Source organism: Colletes gigas, unplaced genomic scaffold (genome assembly GCF_013123115.1).
Source record: "Colletes gigas isolate AHSC1104 unplaced genomic scaffold, ASM1312311v1 Colletes_gigas_Sc00034, whole genome shotgun sequence".
In the NCBI taxonomy this organism is placed as follows: domain Eukaryota; kingdom Metazoa; phylum Arthropoda; class Insecta; order Hymenoptera; family Colletidae; genus Colletes; species Colletes gigas.
This window is the reverse complement of record NW_025106663.1, coordinates 183,172-202,416: the sequence shown is the minus strand read 5'-3', so window position 1 is coordinate 202,416 and position 19,245 is coordinate 183,172. Positions and strand designations below refer to the sequence as shown.

Here is a 19,245-nt window from a genome sequence, read left to right as displayed (position 1 = left end):
ATTTAAAGAATAATGTATACGATTGGTACATTTAAGAGCAGAGATCCATAGTCAACGGTTATGGGAAATATTTTGTTAATACGACAAAGAAAAGAACAAAATTCCTTGCACGTATAAAAGTGCAATTACTCCTATATTTAATGATAACTTCTTTTATAGAAAAGATATGCAAGTAGATAAAAAAATTAGTTAACGATTATGAAAAATTCAATAAATGAATAAAAATATACATATGAATATTAATATGTATGTAAATTTTCCCTATAATGAGAGATTCTAGAGGACAAAATAACACGAAAATCAAGAATACTAATTTGTTGCTGAAGGTTTTGTTAAAAAGTTATTAACGTTTAAAGTTCCAATCGTTCTGAATTTTTTTATAGAATGTGGGTAGGATATCGAGGGTATGTCTAATGACCAAAAATGATTCCGATTGACCCCTGCAAACAAAAATAATTTTTTTAGAATGATTTGAAATTTTTTAATTTCGCCTAAAACTTTCACACCTTCTCGAATTTTTTTCTTGAAAATGGTTAGGATATCGCGGGTATGTCTAATGACCAAAAATGATTGCAATTGACCCCTGAAACTGAAACTAATTTTTTTAGAATGATTTGAAATTTCTAAATTTCGACTAAAAATTTTACACATTCTCGAATTTTTTTCTCGAAAATGAATAGGATATCGAGGGTATCTCTAATGACCAAAAATTATTGTAATTGATCCCTGTAACTAATTATAATTTTTTTAGAATGATTTGAAATTTTTTAATTTTGCCTCAAAATTTCACACCTTCTCGAATTTTTTTCTCGATAATGGTTAGGATATCGAGAGTATGTCTATTCACCAAAATTGCTTGTAATTAATCCCTGTAACTAATTATAATTTTTCCAGAACGATTTGAAATTTTTTAATTTTGTTGTAAAATTTCACACCTTCTCGAATTTTTTTCTCGATAATGGTCAGGATTTAGAGGGTATGTCTAACGACCAAATATGCTTGTAATTAATCCCTGTAACAAATTATAATTTTTTTAGAATGATTTGAAATTTTTTAATTTCGTCTAAAAATTTCACACCTTCTCGAATTTTTTTCTCGAAAATGGTTATGATTTCGTGGTTATGTCTATTCACCAAAAATGCTTGTAATTGATCCCTGTAACTAATTATAATTTTTTCAGATTCATTTGAAATTTTTTATTTAATTTTTTAATAACTTTTTAATGAAGCCTTAGACAAGAAATTGATATTCTTGATTTTCGTCTTATTTTGGCCTCCAGAAGCTCCCATTAAAATTTTTAATACACTCGACACGATGGTTAATAAGTTACGAGCAATAATTAAAATACAACTGCTTTCACAAATACCTTTATTAATTTCACGTTCTTTATTCATTCATTCCTTCGTTTTTCCCGCTCGTCATTCGTCTCTCCACGACTATTCTTTCCCGCCTTTGGGTGTTCCACGTTTGCTCCACACACACACACACACATACACACGTATACACTACTTCTTACGCAATAAAATAATGCATGGTGTCGAATTACAATCAGAGACTGCAACAGAAATAAAATACAAGTGCATTAAGAAACGTGATTAGTAATAATGGAAGAATAAACAGGTTAGGATACCTCTTGACAGGTGCTGCTACCTGAATTTTCCATATACGAATGACACAGAGGCTCGCGTGTCTGAATTTTCCATAGCTGAAAAATATAGGAATGTTTTTTTAAAGTATACCGTACAAGATAATTGAAAAGTTCCCCGTAATGCACATTTTCACGCACGTGCAGATGTGGAGGGAGATTAGAGTAGTTGGGATTTCCCGTATTCGCTATGTAGTAGTAGTAGTAGTAGTATGTATTTATTGTTCCCCTTAGGGTTACATAGTCTCTCCTCCTTTCCCTCACAATTCCTCCTTAAACTAACTTATTCTCTATCCTCCACCCATCCTCCTTCACTCGCTTTCCTCCCCTCTCCTTCCCTCCGCTTAACCTACTCTTAACCTAGCCTTAACCTACACGCCTTGCCCGCTCGCTACTCTCGCCTCGCTTTGCCTCGCTTCGCTTTCTATTTTCTATCCTTAAAATTACCTTAAAATTACCTTAAAATTACCTTAAAATTACGCCTCCGTATTTCCCCGCCCGCCTCCACCGCCTTCGACTTCCCTTTCCCTCCTTTCATTCCATTCCTACCTCCCTCCTTCCTAAACTCTCTCCCCCCTTTCCTCCTCTCTCTCTCTCTCCTCTTTTCCTCCAGTCTTTTCATCCATCCCTCCCCTTTCCCTTCTTCGTCCAAAATTTCCCTTATCTTTTCCCCAATCCCCTTTTCCTCTGCCTCATCCCCAACACACCGATCCAAGACGTGCTCCCACGTCTCTTCTTCCCCCCCGCACATCCTACATTTCCTCTCTTCCTCCTCCTCCCAATATCTCGTATTCGCTATGTATTAAATAAGTAACAAAGTGGTTGTTACGAGGAACGGTCTATTTTCAGTATCATCTTTCCCAATTACGTTCCTTTGTTTGCGAGCTACAGTTTTCATGATAGTTAAAGTCACGTTGCATAACACATCTACGCATTAACCTTAAAAGGAACGCATAGTATGCAACGAAACTTCAATCGATTGTTCGAATCGATTCGCAAACAGATACGATGGGCCCAGAAGCTTAAAGATCTCTTAATAATTAAAATAAGCGGAATAGTTTCTAAATTTGTAACAAGACAGACGATAAACGTTGCTTGTCAGACATGCGTACCTACGAGCATGATTTTTGTTGACATTTCTGTACGATTTTCATAACGCTGTCTGCGTTCGTACTAAAAATTATAGCACGACGGAAATGCAGTCTCATCGCGTCGAACGAGAATTTTAAAATAGACGATATGACGTAATATTCTTCGAATTTACGATCTACTGCTAACGCATTAAAGGAACGTAAAAGGTTGTAATTTTTCTCTCGATCGTGCATTTATTTTAAGCCATTTTAAGCACGATTCCTCTCTCGGAACATAAAATATTAATATACTTGTTATTAGCTCGTTGCTTGGTTTAACTCACTCTTCCGAATTCCACTCTAGGATATGGAAAATTTATTCTCTGGATAGAAACACAACACCACACAAGATTATCTCAGTTTTATTAAAATATAAAAACGAGGGGACAAAAGAAACAAACTCTGCTATAACTGTAACCGGAAATGAACGCCATAGACACCATACGCCATGCCCTCCAGCGGATACATTTCCAACAATCGTGATTCCAAATTAAAAATTCTATAAATGGTGTTTTTAATTATATTTAAGTTGGTCTAAATATCGTTCAAATTAAAAGAACGATAAATAAAGCTTCAGAATAGAGAGAAGCAATGCATTTCGTTTATACGAGAGCTAGAGAAATGTAATAAATATAGAATAAAAGGAAAGTAGATATAATTTGTGATTGTATATAGTTGAGTATCAATTTGATTCGTTTGCTACATTTTAACGATAAGTTTCGATTACTTTTTACATTTCAGAGACACGTGGCAATAGCAAAGCTTATGCAGCAACGTATTATGTATCAGCAAAAGTATACACTTATCCAGATTAGAAATAAAATGGGATCACATGTTTTAAACACGTGTCTGAGCTATTTAACCATTGTAATTATGTAATGAGAGGTAATTGTTAATGCACGGACTAATGATCAACTCCATTACTATCGTGGAAAGGCAATTTACAAATAAAAATACTTGGAAATAGTATTGACAATTTATTATTTATTTCAGGTCATTATAAAATTACTTCTGGATGATTTTTATCGAGCACCTGTGACCTACGAACAATATACAATAAAAGGAGCTATCAAGATTGTATTATTTATTTAATAGAGTTAGAAATGTGTAAAATATTCCTTATAAAACGAGTTTGTTAAGATAATAGAATTTTAAAAGTGTAAAACATCCCTTATGTTTTTATTAATAAACAATTTAAAGACCATTATTTATTCTACATGCCTTTTATTTACATTCTCTGCCTTTACTCGCATTTTTTCGTGTAAAACGTGTTAAAAGTGTAAAACATTCCTTATGTTTTTATTAATAAACAATTTAAAGGCCATTATTTATTCTACATGCTTTTTATTTACATTCTCTGCCTTTACTCGCATTTTCTCATGTAATTAATTAGTTATAAACGATTAATAAAAATATACCATATAATAACTAATATTGGGCAAAAAAGTGACAAACTACGGTATCGCCATCTAATATCAGAAATTCGAACTCAAAAAATCGTGCCAGGATCACAGAATGTTGGAGGAGGTATCGCACTTTGGGTGCCATCTAGTGGTGAAAATAGTGTACCATTGCTCGACAAGTTTCAATGTTCCGCAACTAGATGGCGCCACAATAGAGGCCCCCCACCATTACAATAAATCGCGGCTGTCAATGAACTACGACTCGATAATTTACTAATTACTCTTTTCCTGGGGTTCATTCATTAACTTTTAGGGTTTAATAATATAGCTGAGACCCTTGGCAACATTCAAGGATACTTTTTATAGCCATGGCATGCGTCATTAAATAGTTATTAATCAATACCGGGAAGCCGGCACACGGTTTCGAACTTTTTAACGTGACACCTAAGGGATCTATCGCTAATAATTAATTAATTAGAGCAAGGAGCGAGGTAAAACTGGTCCTTGAATGTAGCCAGGGATGTCTACTAGGATCCCTAATAGCCAAAATATGCGTGTTACTGTTGAAAAATTGATAATTCATCGATTAAAGGAGACGGTGACACCGCCGTAAATGTTCCGACTTCCGGAATTTGTTAATAACTATTTAATAACGCATGGCATGGTTCTAAAAACTATCCTTGAATCTAGCCAAGGGTCTATACTACATTCTTCAATTCTAAAAGTTCATAGTTTATTCCTGGAAAGCGAGTAATTAATGAATAATCAAGGCTATGTATATCAGGTGGTGGAGGGGTGGGGGTAACTGTACTTCGGATACCTCCACTATCATTCTGTAATCCTGGGACGATTTTTTGACTTCGAAACACTGATATTAGATGGCGATACTGTCGTTTGTCACTTTTTTGCCGAAATATAGTGTCGCCATCTAACATCAGAGTTTCGAACCACTCCTCCTATACCTGATACACATAGCCTTCGATTATTCATTAATAACTCTCCTTCTAGCAATAAATTATGAACTTTTACAATTGAAGAATGTAGTATAGACCCCTGGCAACCTTCAAGGATACTTTTTATAGCCACGCCAAGCGTTATTAAATAGTTATTAACAAATATCGGAAGCCGGAACATTTACGGCTCTATCACCGTCCCCTTTAATCGATGAATTATCAACTTTTCAACAATGACACGCATATTTTGGCTATTAGGGAACCTAGAGGACATCCCTGGCCACATTCGAGGACCAGTTTTACCTCGCTCCACGCTCTAATTAATTAGGTATTAGCGATAGATCCCTTAGGTGACGCGTTAAAAAGTTCGAAACCGTGTGCCGGCTTCCCGGTATTGATTAATAACTATTTAATAACGCATGCCACGGCTGGAATAGCTATCCTTGAATGTTGCCAAGGGTCTCAGCTATATTATTAAACCCTAAAAGTTCATGAATGAACCCCAGGAAAAGAGTAATTAGTTAATTAACGAGTCGTAGTTCATTGACAGCCGCGATTTATTGCATGGTGGGGGGTTGCTATTGTGGTGCCATCTAGTGGAGAACATTTGAACTTGTCGAGCAATGGTTTGCTCTTTTTGCAACTAGATGGCATTCAAAGCGGGGGTAGTAGGAGTGGGGGTAGCTGTACTCCGGATACCTCCTCCTACATTCTGTGATCCTGGGACGATTTTTTGAGTTCGATTTTCTGATATTAGATGGCGATACCGTAGTTTGTCACTTTTTTGCCCAATATTAGAAAAAAATAAGCGCAATATTAAAATAACTATTGGCTTCCAGTAATTGTTTATAACTCAATAATTATATGAAAATACGTTTAGAATTTGTAAAAAATTAAGGAATGAATGGGGAAGATTGTGGAGAATATAAATAAAACGTTCGGGGGACATGCATTTATTATAATTATGATTTATTATTAATATAAACATAAGAAATAGTTTAAACATTTCTAAATACAGAAATAAACACTTCTTTTAAAGTAAATACATAAACCCTGATATGTATAAACTTCTGAGCAACATTAATGTTAATGGGAACACAGTAAAATAATAATTAGACTGTTCAAGTATTGAATGTTTTTATTTTTTACACTATAATTTGGACAATTGATGATAACTTGACGTTTCCGTGGTGTTTAGAGTGAACAAAAAAACATGGAAAATCGAGTAATTAATGTGTGAAATAACACGAATGTATCAGAATTACTTTTCATGTTTTAAAACGTAATTATTTTAAAAAGCGCAATACATACTTTGGTTCTTATTACAGTAGCTGTAACTGTGTGTAAGTGTTTTACACATTCTTTACAAATATGCTAAAAGTAATAAAAGGATACGTATTGTTCGTTACATACATAATTTAATTTAAAAAAAAAATCTAGACACGTTAATATCCAAATTTAAGATCTTCAGAACTTTTAAACGACGCATAATTTATTGTCGTGTACCCTAACAGCTGGGAAACAGAACAGTTTGCAGCAGAATACAACAAATATAAATATTTTTAACATGTTCGAAAAATTTCACAATTTACATGACTTCATGGCATTTGAATGATTCATTCTTTTAGATTTTTATTCGTTGTGAGCAGTACTAGGTGCTTTTCATTGTATACATTTCTAACAGAAAATAGCAAAAGGGTATTCGAAAACAAAAAACACTTTATCAAAGAAATTATTTATTTCACATATTCTACTCCGAGTTACTTTTTCTATGTGAAACTTTTCCTGGGCTTGTATTCCATCAACATTTAGATACAATTAAAAATAGTGCTTTTTAAAGAAAAGAAAACACTGCTCAGAAAATATGCTTCTAATGTTTATAACGAATGCTGTAGTTCTATTAAGAAAAAAACGAATTTCTCTTTGTTATACCATAATAAATAATATTTTATTTGCAAACATATGTGTTTTAAATATTTACTTGCAATTACTTATGTCTAAAATCAAACATTAAATATTACAATAAAATTAATAACAAAAAAATATAATAACCATTCACTAGTAAAAACGCTAAATGTTTTTATTCTTTATTTATATGAAATAGAACGTGGAAAAAAGATGTTGCCTTCGACAATACATTCTTATCTTTATCAGTCCTCTAATCCACCGATGAGTATATAATTCACAACCAGTCGATATTAATCTTAAAATCTTCTTTTCCTATTCTTAAGAAAACTATTTCTCTTACGAACGGAAAACAAAAATTCTAAAGAATACACTAAAATTGGAATTACATTAAGATTCTCAAGAAAAATATTTCTCTTAAGAAAATGAAATGAAAAATTCTAAGCAACTTTTTATCCGAAATTAAGACTATTAATTTCAGTAAAAAGTTATTTCCCTAAAGTATGAAAAGATTAAATTTCCCAATGACATATTTTTTTAAAAAATATAATATGAAGTATCTTGGGAAGATTTATTTAAAAAGAAAATAAAAAAAAAGAAAACTCGATATTTTTGAAATCGTTACGTTACTTATCGATTACTTTAATAAATAAAGAATTAAAAAATAATTAAGCAAGTAATACTTTTAAGTTAATTTTTTCCTTATTATCACTAAAGAATTAAACAATTAATACTTTAAGTTCATCGTCTTTATTTTTTACTTGAGAATAAAAAAACGTATATTCTTAAGGAAAGTATTTTTCTCAAGAAAAAGAAGCATACAATTTTTGAGAAATCTATTTCTAAAAATCGAATAAAGGTAGAACTGCAAATATTCGACGATGCCAAGCAAAGATGTCTACGGAAACTAAAGGGAGAAATTAATTGAAAATTTGTATCTCTAAAAAATTATTTTTCTTAAGTATAGTAAAAATTAAGATTGTTAAAAAAAAAAAAAATCTCAGGAACAAACACACTGGATAAGGAATCGTAGTTTTCTCAAAACTAAGTAGAAGCCAGGCTTGTAAATGAAAAGAATGAAAAAATAAGTAGACGTCTATGGACGCGTTACCAAAGGAAATCAGTCGTACAAACTTCAAAGAAGATAGCTGCTACGAAGCACGACAAATCAAACTTTGTATTAACAATAGTTCTCTGTGTTTAAGAGATGGCATTGGAGACACGCTGGTCAGTTTCATGCTTTTTTCGACGTTTCTCGAAGTATCTCCTCCTGGCACCGAGTATCATGTGTTCTTTACGACGTTGGAGGATCAGCTCTCTCTCGGTCGAGGATTTCGAAAATCGTCCTCCTAAACTGGAAGGTTCCTCGCCGCTGAAATTTATCGATATGAACTTTTATAAAACATCTACACAGTATGTTAATTCATAGACAAATTTTTTAAAGCTCTACGAACGATTACTTCGTGTCTTTGGCAAAGTAAAGTAGCACAAGTATCTACGTAATAAAGAAACAAAATTACCTGTCAGCAATAGGAATGTCAAACCTTGGGTCGGAGGGTGGCGGCGTTGAAACGGTGTTTAAGGAGACACTGATCTCAGTAGTGTTCGTATGGATCTGAGAGACGGATTCCGAATGCGGTTCTTCGATTAAATGATGAGGCGGTATCAGCACTCCATCAAGAATGTTCTCAACGGTCCATTCAACCGATCTCGTTACTCTGAGATCTTCTACAATCAGGTTGCGAGGAAAATGCGGGAACAGCTGCTGCACCTGTTTTAATAATACGTCGATAACTTTGAAAATTCCTAGACAAATGGCAACTCAAAGCAGATCTCACCTGTCTGATCATAGCGTCCATTTGGGAGTTGTTGTGCGCGATGGTAGAAATATTTCCACGTAATCTGTTGTGAGAAACTTCGACGGAGAAGCTCGGTAACCAAGAGACGTATCTCGAGCCATCGAAATGGAAGAAATGATTTTCGTTTCGTCTGGCTGGTGTCTGTGGTTCCGTCGATAGTTCTTGCGTGTTCTCGCGATGATTCGGTTGCATGTTCAAAGCAAGTCTACAGGTAGGGCAAGACGTGTCTTGCTCCAGCCAGGATTGTAAACAAGAATTATGAAAGAGATGACTACACGGTAGTTTTCTAGCGGTTTCCATTTTCTCCCAACAAATAGCGCAATTGTCCGAGTTCTCTGCCAGTTCCTCTTGCGTTGCCATTGGATAACTGAAATAAATATACAAATGGATTATTCAAATCTACTAAGATACTGTCTATTAAGCAAATTTATAAGGTATGCTCACTTCTGTTCCATATGATTCAAGACAGCAAGATAGTTTCTGTGCTTTGTAATTTTCCGCTGTATTTCGTAGAAAAGGTACCTAAGCTGCATGCATATTACAAGGGAGGCCATACTCAAAAAGATGTTGCTCCAAAGTAGCATGTGGACATGATGGAGGAAGTTTATAGCCAATATTATTAGCTCTGCCAATAGATCTGTATAATACGTTAAAAGACCTCTCTTGTCCCAAGAACGTTGGAAAGGGGTTCCAGCTCCTCGCGTATCATACAGGTGAATAATGTAACGCACCATTACGCGAATTGTTCTCACACCTAATAGAATGCACTGTTAACAAGGAAATTAAAACATCATTGTTACATCTTTCTCCTGTACTTTTAAACTTTCTTAAATACTAATTCTATGGTTAAATATTTTGTAGCGTTGGATCACCCTGAAAGTTTCTGCAGTTTTTGCTACGCCTGACTTTAATGCCAGATACCTGAAGTTATATACAAATATGATTGAATCAATTAATGGAATTGATATATGAAATTGGTGTTACCTCTGCTGCTGTGAAGACAAACGTGTTGAACGAAACAAAGAAGAAAGCTGCGGCTGTCCATAGTAGCAGCATGAAAGAAGATAACGCTAGAATCGCAGCGAGAAGTCCAAGAAGTTTTGCATGACTCCAGCCTGGTGTAGTTGGTGAAAAGGATAACTAAAGAACGATAACAAAGCCATTATTAGTTAAAACTATATAGCAATTTTATTAATAAAAAGGTCTCTTGGACCAGGATAGGACTCTTATTTCTAAACTCTAAACATCTCTTTTATTTAAAGAGAAATATTCATGGGATTCGACGAGTCAACGAATATTAAAAGAATCTATTTTTTTCTTGGGATATTTAGAAGGTGCAGCAGGAGTATGATTTTAGAATACATTTTTATTAATCGTATATTTTCTATCAATTGCGTTCCGTTTTTCGTAGATCTGTAAGGCATTCTAAATAAAGTGATACAAACAATATTTCTAGTAATAAATGTTCGTACATAAAATATTATGTTCGGTATTGTATGAAGCAAACCAAGGAAAACTAATGTCGTGTAACGAAGAGTAGTATAACCTAGTTATCTCTATTCGATTATACTAACGGGATTCACACGAATTCATTGCATAACGAAGTCACGAGATTCTGTATTTTTGTGTTACAGAATTCGTCATCCAATGAAGACGATTTACTTATTGTTTACGTATTTCCCTGACAATACTTCCTTTCGTCATTTCTGACGAATTTTTGAAGTTCGAAATAAAAGTTAACTAAAATTTTGTTATGCTTAAAGTCTTGTGCATTCGTATGTTCAGCTTGTGACCATCTGCGTTGTTTATGATAGGAAAAATATTACGATCGAATAAGAATTCTTTCTCAAGGTCATTTTTCCCCCGATAAGCTTGAATCGTATAGAAAGAAATAATGAAATTTTCTCGTGTATCCTCGTACCGCTAATCTTTGGAGATAATACTGTGAATAAAAATTTTCACATTAAAGCCTTTCGTTTGCACGAAATTGCATCACGATGGTTCTATTGGTATTTCGTTGCAGTGCCAACTGTTCGAACTATACCCATTTGCGAACGTAGAAAACTTTGCTAAACAAATGAGCAACATATTGATTCTAGACACATATCACGCGTAAATAAAAGATAACCGGTAGTGCGATGCACGAGATAAAACAATGCAACTGTTCCCTAAGAAACGTATTCTAACCCAGACTCGTTCGTCTCTAAAATCAGTCAGCTTTGTGACGTGTTCGATCTATGGATCGAAATATTTGCACTCGGTTCATTTGGAAAAGATATTTTGGCGGGTATTATTGCGTACGTTCTATCGAAGTTTCAACGTTGTATCCAAAACTTTCTCATGTTTTTATCGATTTCTTAATTAATATGTCATAAGTCGTACAACATTTCCCGCCACTTTCTCCCGCCTTTTTCGTAGCGAAAGTATCAAAACACGTTAACCTCGTCGAAGTTAAATTTCCTACGTCACTGTTTCAAATGCAGCTTTCCGATAGTTGTGTATGTTATAGAAGTATAGCAATGTCGCTTACGTATTGGAATCGATCCTTGCAGAGTTGACTGAGTAGACTTAGGAAGCCAAGCGCGGTGAACCATGCCCACCAAAGGACAACTTCGTCCATGTACTGAACATTCAGCACACCAAATAGAAAGATGAATTTGTGAAACACAAAGTTCCAAAACTTGTCCTTCAGATGTTGCCTCTCCGATGCTCGAAGTTCACCAAACACGAGCTTCTGGATCGATTTGCCCAGAAGGATTAATACGCAATACGCCATATTGATCAGAGTCTGAAAACAACAATAAAATTCAACTAACAATGCTGTTCATTCTTCAACGAATTTTTACTAAAATAGGGCTCTCTCAACACATTCGCTTCAGACATACGAAATAGGGTTGATGTACTTACTATTAAGATTAAAATGCGTGTAAATAAATTTGTACAATTAAATAAAAATATTATTACGAAATATGTAAAATAACCCCTGGGAAAAAATTTAATGGGGGATTCTAGAGGGCAAAATAAGACGAAAATCAAGAATATCAATTTATTGATGGAGGCTTCGTTAAAAAGTTATTAACAATTAAATTCAAAAAATTCAAATCGATCTAAAAAAAATTATTTTCAGTTGTGGGGGTCAATTACAAACATTTTTGGTCAATAGACATACCCTCGAAATCCTACCCGCTTTCTAGAAAAAAATTTGAGAAGGTGTGAAATTTTTCGGCAAAAAAAAATTTTCAAATCGTTCTAAAAAAATTATTTTCACTTGCAGGGGTCCATTACAATCATTTTTGGTCAATAGACATATCCTCGATATCTTAGCCAGTTTCGAGAAAAAAATTCGAGAAGGTGTGAAATTTTTCGGCAAAAGAAATTTTCAAATCGTTCTGAAAAAATTATTTCCAGTTGCGGGGGTCAATTACAAACATTTTTGGTCATTAGACATACCCCCGAAATCCTACGCACTTTTGAGAAAAAAATTCCTAATCGAAAATGTAACTTATGGCCAGAAATGTTGCCCGAAAATTTCATGCGAATCTTTAAAATGTCATAACTTCTGAACGGATTGAAGGATTTTAATTTTCAAAAATGCAAACGACGCGTATTTTGCTATAGAATATGTAGAAATCGCAAAAATATTCAAAAAGTTGATCCTTAACCCCGTAAAGTTAGAAAAACCCCATAAAAACGGTCCAATTTTCAAACAGCCATAATTCCTACAATAGTGAAAATATTTCAATGAAAGTTTTTTTCTGAAGCAGAGCTCATGGGTACTTACAAAAAAGTATTAGACAACTTTTCTGTAGGACGTCAAACCAAATGATTAAAAATGAAAAACATATTTTTAAGAAAAATCGACGGGGGGTGCCTCAATTTTTCGACGAAAAAAAAATTTTCAAATCGTTCTGAAAAAATTATTTTCATTTTCAGGGGGCAATTACAACCATTTTTTGTCAATAGACATACCTTCGAAATTCTACGCACTTTCGAGAAAAAAATTCGTTACCGAAAATATACTGTGTGGGCGGAAATGTTTCTATAATTTTTTAACGAAGCCTCCATCAACAAATTGGTATTCTTGATTTTCGTCTTATTGTGGCCTCTAGAATCATCCCCCATTAAAATTTTTCCCAGGGATGGCCGAACACTCTGTAAAAATACGAGTATGAATTCAAGGGCTCGTATAACAGATTCTAAAAACCTAACTTTCTCCGGGAAAGTTTTACACTGAACGTAACAACTTATAAAAGACAATACACATACATAATTTATAAGTCTATAGCCGAAAGTTGCATCGACATCAATGTCAAATCTCTCCTAATTTTTTTTTATCGGCTTCGTTTGCGTCATGGTAGTATTTATTTAATTAATGAATGTAAATAAATCAAGGGGTGCAAAGATCAAATAAAATGTATGCATTTCGATACTTTTTCAGAGCTGCCCAGATTATTTGCAATCTTAAATATTTATTTCCATTGTACCGTTTGTTTATGAGATGCCTTGAACTCACTGCGGAATAGCGTCTTCCTATTTGGCAAAAGAAGTAGGAAGCAAGTGGTAACAAATGCACTGTCAATGTTAATGTTTGCCAAACGAGTCGAACGAATAGCTAATTTTAGTTTGAACCAAACACTTCGACTGTTTTGTTCTTAGTAAAATTTTTGGATGTGCAAACATTGCAGTATGTATATAACACTTATTACTGCATTGTTACGTTATTTTAACGATAATACATTCTACTGCTTCTTTGTGGCCATTGCATATTAACTAAATCGTATATCAAAGAGTTAAGCAACCCTATTAAGACGATCATAGATCCTATTTCGGTGCCGTGACCATGACCATGGTAAAAATTTGTATTGGCTAACTTAGGGGCCACTTGTGTGCCTGCTTTCCTTTCTAACCATTTTCTTTTTTACAATATACAACATTCGTCATCAAGGAAACCACATAATGCCGAAGAAGTGACTATGAGGCTAGCTGTAGTGGCTAGCAGACACCACGTGCGATATATTATATTTAGCCGCGCCTTTGTACCGTGGTAATAGCGGACAATTTGGTGGGGATAGCATTTCACTCCCGGGAGGCAACTTTGACTAGCACTGGGTTAAAATTAATACATCGTCAGTCCCCCCACCCCCTTTCCCCAATTCAGGAAACTACACGGACGAAGCGACAATGTTCAGATTGGCACACTGTATCGAAATTGCAACCGCGAGTCGATACACGTAATATGGTTCCATCTATCTGTTTCTATTTTTTAAATCCGCAACATATTTAATGAAACAATGAATATATAATAGCAAGAGAAAATTAAAAAATCGATAAATTGATTGTACAATCGTATTCGTTTGGATTATTTATTGATCAAATAAAAAAGAATGAAAATTTCTGATGTCCTGATCGTCTACAGTTCGTTCACCGAGTCGAGTCGCCAGATGTAAACAAAATGTGCACGTGTTACGGCACGCGAGAGATGCAATGGCCACAGCTATTGACTGTAACAAATCAACACCCGCTAGTCAATTGTCAAACCCAGGGACGCCTTTGTTCCTGATATCAATTCGTGACTCGGATAACTGAATAATAATTACGACGGCTATAAGATCCTATACAGTTCTGCAAGAAACGAGAATGGGAAATTGTTAAAAAAAATTCACAAGCACACTTACTAATCTCTTACAATCGAGTAGTAATCGGTTTACTTGTTTGTTCGTGTTCAGCAAAATTCATCGTCGTTTATCCAAAAGCCGCTATCGCGGTAGGGTCTAAGTTCGGGACGTCTTCTTTGTAACAGATTTCTTTTTTTAATTTTTTTTAATTCGTGATACTTTCACAAACTCTCGAAAAAATAAAATCGCCGCGTACTACTTACCCAGATGCAAATTGGTTCGTCGAGCATGCATTCGAGTAGCTCCTTCAAATGCATTCCGAGATTCCTTGGATCGGACTCGGCATCACCGGACATGACGTTGCTCTCGATTTCGACATACGTGTGATTACTTTTCCAGGCAGGATCTTTGATAATTTGTACAGCATAAAACACCGAACAAGACAGAACGGCGAAACTGATGGCAGTGTAAACTCGCAGATTTGGGATTGGAAGTCGGTCCAAAATTTCCATCGGCATTTTCGCGCGTTTTGTTTCCTCTTGCTTCTAAAAATATATTTATATTGTTCTTTGATCTTTATCTAATTTACGAATTATTTAGAGAAGAGTCATTTAAACTGAAAAGGCTTTTTACTACATATATGTTAAACTACTTGCCCCTGTACCAATTTCATTCATTTCTTTTCATCCTCACATTCTGTGAAATACAAATTGCACATGTTATGATGATACTGTTTCTTCAATCTTTATCTAATTTACGATTTATTTAGAGAAGAGTCATTTAAACTGAAAAGGCTTTTTAATACATATATGTTAAACTACTTGCCCCTGTACCAATTTCATTCATTCCTTTTCATCCTCACATTCTGTGAAATACAAGTTGCACATGTTATGATGATACTATGACCGTTCTACCATGCATTGTAAGGAATAAATCAAGATTGTTGCATGTACCGATCGAAAGCTTTGATAGCATATAAAAACTAGCAACAGAGAGTACTCAAATTCTAAGAATTATTTTACAATTGGTTGTCACAAAATCTAAAATATTTTTAACCAAAAGCTGGATTGAAACTTGTTCATAATAACTGTTTGTTCATGTATGACCCATCTCTAAACATCTGGTCTTCTTCAAACTACATTCTTTTAATAGCCTGGAACTAACTAACACATACTATTAGAATAATAAAGTAATAGAAACAAAAGAAATGTTGTGTATGTAATCTATAGTTAATACTTTTGCGATTTAATGATTACAATATTGGTTATTTTACCCAAACATAAGTAATAGGGTGCTCTTTAAAAAAAAACCAGAATTAAACCGATCCAATTCAGCCTTTCTTTTAAAATCATTATTGTCGTTATTAACGTTATTATATACATAACAACAAAGAAAAAACAATGTGAAAGTAGTCATTGTCTGTCAGAGAATCACATTTAATTCAGTCAATGCGTCAGGTTTAGGTTAATTTTAACAGAATTTAAAACGATCATATCACCGAATATAATTAATTACGCCAAACAGGAAAAACATATTCGCGTTCGGTACAACATAATACATCGAAAAAACATAGTTTTTTAAATTCCAGCGAGTGATTCATCGTCAAATTTATCGAATAATTGATGCTCCGACAAATAACAATTTCTGGTACGTTCACGTTCTTACATGTTTTATCTTTCATTCCTTTTTCTTAATTTATCATCCTTTCTCTCCATAATCGTTTGTTCAGTCTTTTACTCTCTGATCGTACGATGTTTGATTATTGATATTAAACTTTTGTGTACTATCTGAATAGATTACATTGCACATGCCAAATAACATGTTGCAGATAGTCGAGCACACTTGATATTGCATTACTATAAAAAAATCCTTCATAGATGCGGAACAAGTGAACTCACCTGAAATCAACGACTGATGAACACGTTACCCTTAATCCATCATCGAAAAAAGAAAAGATATTTTCGAAGATGAAACTCCTGACAGCTTAAAATATATCTAACGCATATCTGCACAAAACTGAGAAGGAAGGTAAGAATACCGGACGAGAACAGACACACCGGAAGGCTATTGAAAGTAAGACTTTCTCGATCGAAATCGTCCACCATCTAACAGCATAGATACGATTCTACACGATTTTACATGACACAGGTACGACTGAGCTCATGAAATTATTGTATTTTGACAGATTCCGAGGTAGCAGACGGTTTTTCTCACTATAGTTCCTTTATGTGGAGATCCGGGATATTATTGCGACACAATATGACACAACGTATCACAACAACTGCAATGCTCGAGATCACCGAGAAGACTAAGTACACAGTCGATAAAGAAGTATCGATTGCATATGTGTCGCGGAGTGGGGAGAAACTAGTTAGGTCAGGCGTCCATAGTTGTCCATTTGTTCTACCCGCGAAATTTAAATTCCCCTTTTCTCATCGATGTGGCAAGTAGTTACTTCTTCGCTGATGTTAAAAGAATTGCAAAGAATACTTGCACTTTATTTATACAATACTTTGCAATACATTTATCTATTCCGAGTACTGTACATTTATCTTTCGAAAATGTTTATTAAACATTTTACTTATGAAAACAGTTTACCATCAGCTGATATAATCGATGTAACCATAGACCAGAGATGTCAGACGGAACCCCAGGTGCATCAGGGACTGCAAACTACTTCTGGTCTCTGCTGGCCTCTGCTGACCACTGCAAGATACATATATCAGAAGTGGTCAGCAGTGGTCAGCAGAGACCAGCAGAGAGTAGCAGTCTGTAGTAGTCAATCGTTTGAAAATTGGACCACTTTTATGGGGTTTGCCTCACTTTACGTGGTCAAGGAACAACTTTTCGAATAGTCTTGAAATTTCTACATATTCCCCACTAAAATACGCGTCGTTTGCCTTTTGAAACATTAAAATCCTCCGATCCATTCAGAAGTTATGATGTTTTAAATTGGTGGAATGTTATTGGAGTAGCAGTAATATATTCTTTTTATTATTAATTCGCACGTTATCTCTGTACGTAGTGGACTATTAATGGAAATAGTTTTTGTTTGTCTGTCATTTGTATAAAGTTATTGCACTAAAAGCTAAGTATACAAATACTTTTTTACCCAGTGCATGTTACGTAATTATGAAACAGAGAGACGCGTATCTGTTCGTGTCTTCCTGATGTATGTTTCACAAAAATTCTGGGCGAACCAGAGCGAGTCTCTGGACGATAAAGCTTCATCGTCTCGCTTCGCTCGGCATAAGATAACCTAAGGACCCTCGGTTGCGCAGTAACAAAACGAAATCTACTTGCGTCCATCTTCATCCTCTTTACCTTTTGCGAATCCATGCATGCAACGTCGTTTGTCCGTGTCTAAAAAAAATTCATAGTATCCTAAACGAAGAAAAGAGTACGGTAATATCACGTTCAACGATGGAGATGGACAATTTTTACTTATACCGTTTAATATCAGAATTGCTATTAATATAGTCTAATGTCATCGATGATACTAGATTGTACGTTTATTTAAATCTTGTTTCCTTTTTACTGGATTACTAATATTCGACTGAATTACTAAATTTACCAGGCCGTATCGATAGTTTTGCTTTATACGCATTACTGGCATGCCCCAATAACACCAAGTGGCCTTAAACTCTTATGTATCAGTATATCCGTATCTTATATAACTAACTCTCCTTAACGTTTCTGTGACAGCGATAAACATGCGCAAAATAAGTGATTTTCACGTTTCAATGTAATACATATAAGAAGCAGGCGCTCGATTTTACTGTCATATACGTTCTCGACGCTTGCATTTTCATCTCGAAATTGTACATAGTGGTGATCGGCCTTGCAAATGTAATAAATATGTTAATCACAACGTTTTACACGGAAACGATACGATTAAAGAATTGATAAAGTAGTATAACAGGTGACACTGGTGAAGCTCGTGACGATTATCGATTCCTGAGAAGTTTATTTCTCAAGAAATTGCAGAAGAAATATTGGTGGCAGAATGGTGTGATTTTATTTAAAAAAACTAAGTTAAATATATGAAATAAAATAATATTAATATCATAACGTTGATTCCTTAGATATCGTTCGTTATACAAGCGTGTTGCAGTAAATGTGTTACCACCACACGCAATAAACGTAACAAGCATATCCACGGATTCTCGATTGCAGTATCTTATCATTATGACGACTTGATAGAAACTGGTAGTCGACACCAAAAGATAATAGCATAGTAAGACAATAGATTATGACAGTGTATCGAGTGTGCACGACATCGTGTCATACAGTTATACACAAATGGGAAAGTAAATAATGGCCTGCATCGAGATCCGTTCCACCACGATAGAAATAACTATACGTACATGTTCTGCTTGAAGAATATTCAAAATAAGTTTTTTTTCTATAAAATACGTAATCTGTGGGTTTACATAACTGGACCAGTAATAGTTTAGCATTCCTTGCAAGTACTCCCACGAAAAACTTTCAGATAAGATTCGATCTTATTTCTTTCGATAAATTGATAATGTTTATGTAATGAGAAGATCCTGGTTTCGATAATGGTAACTACATTGTTTACCATGTTCGTTTATCATTACGTAATACTTATATCTACTATTTAAAATTGCCATGTATTATACAATACATACGTACGCCACTTGAAAAACGACGGTTAGTGTACTGTAAAACATTTATGACTTCTTCATTCTGCACTTGATTCTTTATTCTCGGT

General features: G+C 34.5%; 1 protein-coding gene across 3 annotated transcripts; it reads right to left on the bottom strand.

Moving 5' to 3' along the window:
* Nucleotides 1–7,908: 7,908 nt before the first annotated feature.
* LOC122402210 (E3 ubiquitin-protein ligase AMFR-like) lies at nt 7,909–16,799 on the bottom strand. 3 transcript variants are annotated; one of them, XM_043404812.1, is made up of 8 exons: nt 16,409–16,799; nt 14,774–15,055; nt 11,426–11,683; nt 9,880–10,035; nt 9,340–9,662; nt 8,875–9,262; nt 8,557–8,807; nt 7,909–8,408 (listed from the first exon to the last, which is right to left on the bottom strand). In XM_043404812.1, the coding sequence occupies exons 2-8, from the start codon at nt 15,026–15,028 to the stop codon at nt 8,237–8,239; spliced, it is 1,803 nt and encodes a 600-aa protein (XP_043260747.1). In that variant the 5' UTR covers nt 15,029–15,055; nt 16,409–16,799; the 3' UTR covers nt 7,909–8,236. The 3 variants fall into 3 exon arrangements, with proteins under 3 accessions (XP_043260747.1, XP_043260749.1, XP_043260748.1); XM_043404814.1 differs by having other exon boundaries at nt 8,581–8,807; XM_043404813.1 differs by having other exon boundaries at nt 16,725–16,788.
* Nucleotides 16,800–19,245: the final 2,446 nt, after the last annotated feature.